The sequence below is a fragment of the Scylla paramamosain genome, chromosome 19 (assembly GCF_035594125.1).
Source record: "Scylla paramamosain isolate STU-SP2022 chromosome 19, ASM3559412v1, whole genome shotgun sequence".
Lineage (NCBI taxonomy): Eukaryota > Metazoa > Arthropoda > Malacostraca > Decapoda > Portunidae > Scylla > Scylla paramamosain.
Genome location: NC_087169.1, coordinates 17,366,142 through 17,371,141, shown reverse-complemented (window position 1 = coordinate 17,371,141; position 5,000 = coordinate 17,366,142). Strand labels below are relative to the sequence as shown.

At 40.4% G+C, this 5,000-nt stretch overlaps 1 protein-coding gene across 1 annotated transcript in view; it reads right to left on the bottom strand.

The window, feature by feature from the left end:
* LOC135109493 (cuticle protein AM1199-like) overlaps positions 1 to 3,787 on the bottom strand; it is a 3,956-nt gene extending 169 nt beyond the window's left edge. Inside the window, 4 exon segments of the mRNA XM_064020871.1 lie at positions 1 to 285; positions 797 to 819; positions 821 to 1,038; positions 3,778 to 3,787. The exon segment at positions 1 to 285 is cut by the window's left edge and continues 169 nt beyond it. Coding sequence (XP_063876941.1) covers positions 102 to 285; positions 797 to 819; positions 821 to 1,038; positions 3,778 to 3,787 — 435 coding nt within the window. The 3' untranslated portion in view covers positions 1 to 101.
* Between the last annotated feature and the right edge of the window lie 1,213 nt (positions 3,788 to 5,000).

The window sequence follows — 5,000 nt, the reverse complement described above, 5'->3', positions numbered from 1 at the left end:
CAGGAGGATGGACTCAAATAAACAAGGTAAAATAAATAACTCCTGAAGAAGGTAACGAAGGAGGCGATGAAGGAGGTGGTGAAGGAGGCACTACTGGGGGTCTAGAAGGGACGGTAGGGGGCGGGGCGGGAGGCTGGGGTTGGGTTACGGCGGGCAAACTCGATCTGCTCAATGGCGTGGGCGGGCAGAGGGTGGGGCGTGGGGATGAGGTTGGAGACGGGGCGGTAACCATCACCGTCAGCCTCGAAGGTGAAGACAGCGGGGGTGCCGTCAGGGAAGGTGAAGCTGCGGCAGGAGGAATAATACACGGGGTTATAAAGGGAGACAAATAGCAACGGAGTCTTTTGTCCTTGCGAGGCTGTTAGGTGTAGAGACGAAGATTGGTTGAGTGGAGCTCGAGGAGGAGGAGGAGGAGGAGGAGGAGGAGGGCAACGACGAAGAAGTAAAAGAAGAAGTCGTTAGTAATAAGAGTAACTAAAGATTTTCTACAACATACTAAGGCCAGTGTTCTGAAACGCTTTGCTCTCTCACCACGACTATTTTCAAAGGCCACAGAGATGATTAGCCGGGTTGTCAAGAGTGTTTCTGCCGTTAATAATGTACAAATATCGTTAACCCGTCACTAGAACTGTACAAACACCCTTAAAAACACATGTAACATCAATTAGAGCCTTTTGTGGAAGTATTTTAGAATATAGTCTTAAATAACCACCAATACCCTTACTGACTCTTAATGATCACCCTTTAAAACCGTCACTAAGTCTCCCTGATCCCTTACAAAACATTCAATACTCACGACCAGCCACCAGAGGACACTACAAGCGCCCTCAGGTCCCCCAGGGTAGCCTTTTTCGTTGCGGGAGATGCCGTTGCCCGTTTCGAAGTTGAAACTGTAGGTGCCGTCAGCGTAGGGGCCATCCCGCTCGTCCACCAGGATGGGAATGAAGGGGCCGGGGGAAGGTCTGTAGGTTGGCTGCGTCTGGTACCTCTGTGGGGGCCCGCTGCTGCTGACGCCACCACCACCAGGAGCATTACCTTCTGCAGGAGTGGAAGGATTGGTGTCAGTGTTATTTTTAGTGTTTTCTGGGGTGATTTTGTGGATATATTTGGTGTTTGTGTGAATTTTGATGTGTTTATTTTTTTTTCTAATGTGTGTGTGTGTGTGTGTGTGTGTGTGTGTGTGTGTGTGTGTGTGACGCTTTGACAGCTGATGACATAATGATGGACAGATAGATTAACACTTAGATAAACAGGCATTACTATAAATGGAGATGGAAAGGCAGGCAGGAACACATAAATATATATAGAGAAAGACATACAGACAGACAGATGAACAGACAGACAGACAAAGGTATAGAAAAAAAAATAATAGACAAAGGGAGACAGAATACAAATACATACATACAAACAGGTGTACAAACACTTTAGATCCGTGTCACACTCTGAACACTAACGATCTGTTGCATGAAAGGAGAAAAATAAATAAACGAAGAAGTGAAAGGAAGGAAAACCGGAAACTGACGTATAAGAAAAAAAAAAGAAGAAGAAGAAGAAAGATAAAAACAAAGACCAATATATACTGATGATCTGTGATGAAATTAACTTTAAAGGGACATGTAATAAACCACACTTAAAGAAAATAAAAAAAAAGAAAATAAGGAAAAACTACAAAAATACCACTAGACAAAATTAGAATAAGAAAATAGAATGAAACAAAAGATAAAAAGAAATTACAGAAAACATCATTTAAACCTCAATAAGCTCCCCCCTCCCCCCCCCCACACACACACACACACACGCAGAGAGAAACACCAATACAATAATCAAAAGAAAAAGAAAGAGAAAAGAAGAAGAAAGGAAAGGAAATTAAAGAAAGAGACAGAGAAAAGAATCAAATCAGTTCAAAGAAAAGGACAGAGAAAAGGAAGAAAAACAAAACAAAGAGATAGAGAAAGAAAAGTCTCATCAAAAAGAAGGAGAGAGAAAAGAAAGATAACAATATTAAAGAAGGAGACAGAGGAAAGGAAAGAAAGAAAATACTAACACATTCTTATTACCTGATTTAAATTAACAATAATCCCTGTACGACATTTTACAAGTCTACCTGAGCAATTAGCCTGCTTAATGATTTCTTGTACTTGTCACACCTGCTTGCAAAACCCAATTACAGGTAAGATTTAAAGGTAAGAGTACTCAGGTGTTCTTACAGGTTAAGTGTCGTATTATTTCATGTAAGAGGAACATAAGAAGGGAGAGGTGTGGAGAGTGAGAGGGAGAGTGGGAGGAGAAAGGAAGATGGAGTGTGTCATGTGGGAGTGGAAAGGAGGGAGAGGAGTGGCATGGGGAAACAGGAAAGAGGGAAAGAGAGAGCTGGGGAGAGGAGGAGGACGTGAAAGAGAGAGAGAGAGAGAGAGAGAGAGAGAGGAGAGAGAGAGAGAGAGAGAGAGAGAGAGAGAGAGAGCGAGAGAGAGAGAGAGAGAGAGACAGACAGAGAGACAGAAGAAAGACGGGCAAGCAAGACAGAGAAACAGATAACAGAGAACAAATAGAGAGAAAAAGAGTCACACCAACAAAAACAAATAAGAAGATAGACAAATAGATAGACAGATAGATAAACATATATAGAAGCAAACACATAATAAAACAGAGAAGTAACTAGACATAAAGAGACAGCTAACCTGACAAGCAGATAGAAAGAGAGATAGAGAGAGACAGAAACTTTTAAACCACCACCACCACCACCATCACCACCTACACCAATCATGCTGCAGGCAAAATAGAAGAGGTGCTGCTGACGAAGGAGGAGCAAGTGAGGACGAGTGATGACAACCTCTGACTGTGAGCTAAGGAGAATCCAAGTACCTTTATATACACTCCCTGAAGCAGTCCACTCCCTTCACCCTTGACCGTCCCCCCTGCCGCTCCCTACCATGACACCCACGCTACCCCCTACGCCCCCCTGCAAGGCCACCAGCACCTCGCCCCACCTGACCTGCCTGTTAGGGTCATCGGGTGAGTTACAGGGCCTCTAGTTTCACCTGTTTGCCACCTTTGCTCCACAGCCTGCCTTTCTTCCCACGCGTTGAAAGGAAGATGCAAAATGTACATTATTATCGGATGTGTGTTTTCTCTCTCTCTCTCTCTCTCTTTCTCTCTCTCTCTCTCTCTGTCTGTCTGTCTCTCTCCTCTCCTCTTCTCTCTATTGTGTGTAGTTGCGACATTTCAGTGAGAGGGAAATGTCTGAATGAGGATTTGTGGATGTTTTTTTTTTCTTTTCTTTTCTTTTTTTTTCGTGTGTTTGTGATCCGCTTTCCTTTTCGTTTTTTTCTTGTTCTCGGTTTTTCTCCTTTTCAATGTTTTTTTTTTTTTTTTTTTATTCTTTGTCCGTCTCGTTTTTCTTGAGGTTATCTTTACTGTTTTTATTTTTGTCATTATTGTATCGTTGGTTGTAGTAGTAGTATCAGTAATAATAGTAGTAGTAGTAGTAGTAGCAGTAGTAGTAGTAGTAATAGTAGTAGTTTCTTTTATTATTATTATTATTATTATTATTATTATTATTATTATTACTATTATTATTCTTATTATTATTATCATCATCATCATCATCATCACTACTACGACTACTAACACCACTACTACTACTACTACTACTACTACCACCACCACTACTACCATCACCATTACTATCATCACCATAACAACCACTACCACCACAAATACAATTAACCTTTAAGTGGAACAATTGAGTTAATCACCTGGCGAAATGCGCTTACTCACCTATCTTCATATCTCTTCTTCACTTTCACCGGTAGCAAAGGGGAAGATTTATTTATCTATAACAATATTCCCCTCCCTCCAGTACCGCTATCGCCTCTCCGCTACTTCAGTCAATCCTAATTTACAGCGAGTTTATCCTCTTATCATGGCCATAACTTTTACCAACGGTCCATCTGGTAATTCTTATTTTCATCTCTTTTTTTTTTTTTTTCCTTCGTAGGTACGGTACTTACAAGATTATTTACCATCTTTCTCTCTCTCTCTCTCTCTCTCTCTCTCTCTCTCTCTCTCTCTCTCTCTCTCTCTCTCTCTCTCTCTCTCTCTCTCTCTGTGTGTGTGTGTGTGTGTGTGTGTGTGTGATGTTAGATATTCCTTTTATGGTTTTCGGAAAGAGAGTGTGATAATTAGGGAGAAGGAGGAGGAGGAGAAGGAGGACAAAAGAAGAAGAAGAAGAAGAAGAAGAAGTAAAACGAAAGAGCAACATCATCACTACTACCACCACCACCACCACCACCACCACTAACAACAACAACACTAGGAGGAGGAGAAGAAGGAGAAGGAAGATGATAATGAAGATGAGCAAGGACAAGAGGAAGAAGAAGCCGATGAGAGAATGAGGAAGGGGCGAGGACGAGGCTCAACCGCTAGCTTGGAATCTCAGCGAGAAACGAGACTATCCGGAATTCTTAACGTTATTGGAACGAGTTTTAAGAAGAATAGTTAGCGTGAAGTAATGTTGAGTAAATATAAACAAAAACTATTCATTCATTTATTTTTCTATTTTTTTACATATACTCGTACAGGAAGCTCAGCAATGATTCTGGGAAGATGTGTATAATTATGTCGCTTTATATCAAGATTGTTTAGCTGAGTGATAGAACATGTGTTGATATTTGGGATGTTTTTTTGTTTATTTTATGCTTTTTGTCCGTCTGTGAGAGAGTGAGAATTAAAAGAATAATTGAAAAATAAAGAGTGCAATAAAATTATAAAAAGATTGAGAAACTTAATTCGTGCTAATATTTAGAATACTTTTTTCATATTTCTTAAAGTTAGGAATAAAAAAATAATGGATAAAAGAAGGAGTGTAACAGAATGGATAAAACTGAGTAAGTAAATACGTGTTAATGTTTAAATTCGTTTACTTATTTCTGCTTCTTTCTTTTTTTTTCTATTTCCTAGAGATGAGCATGAAAAGTAATGAAGAAAGAAGGAATGAAACA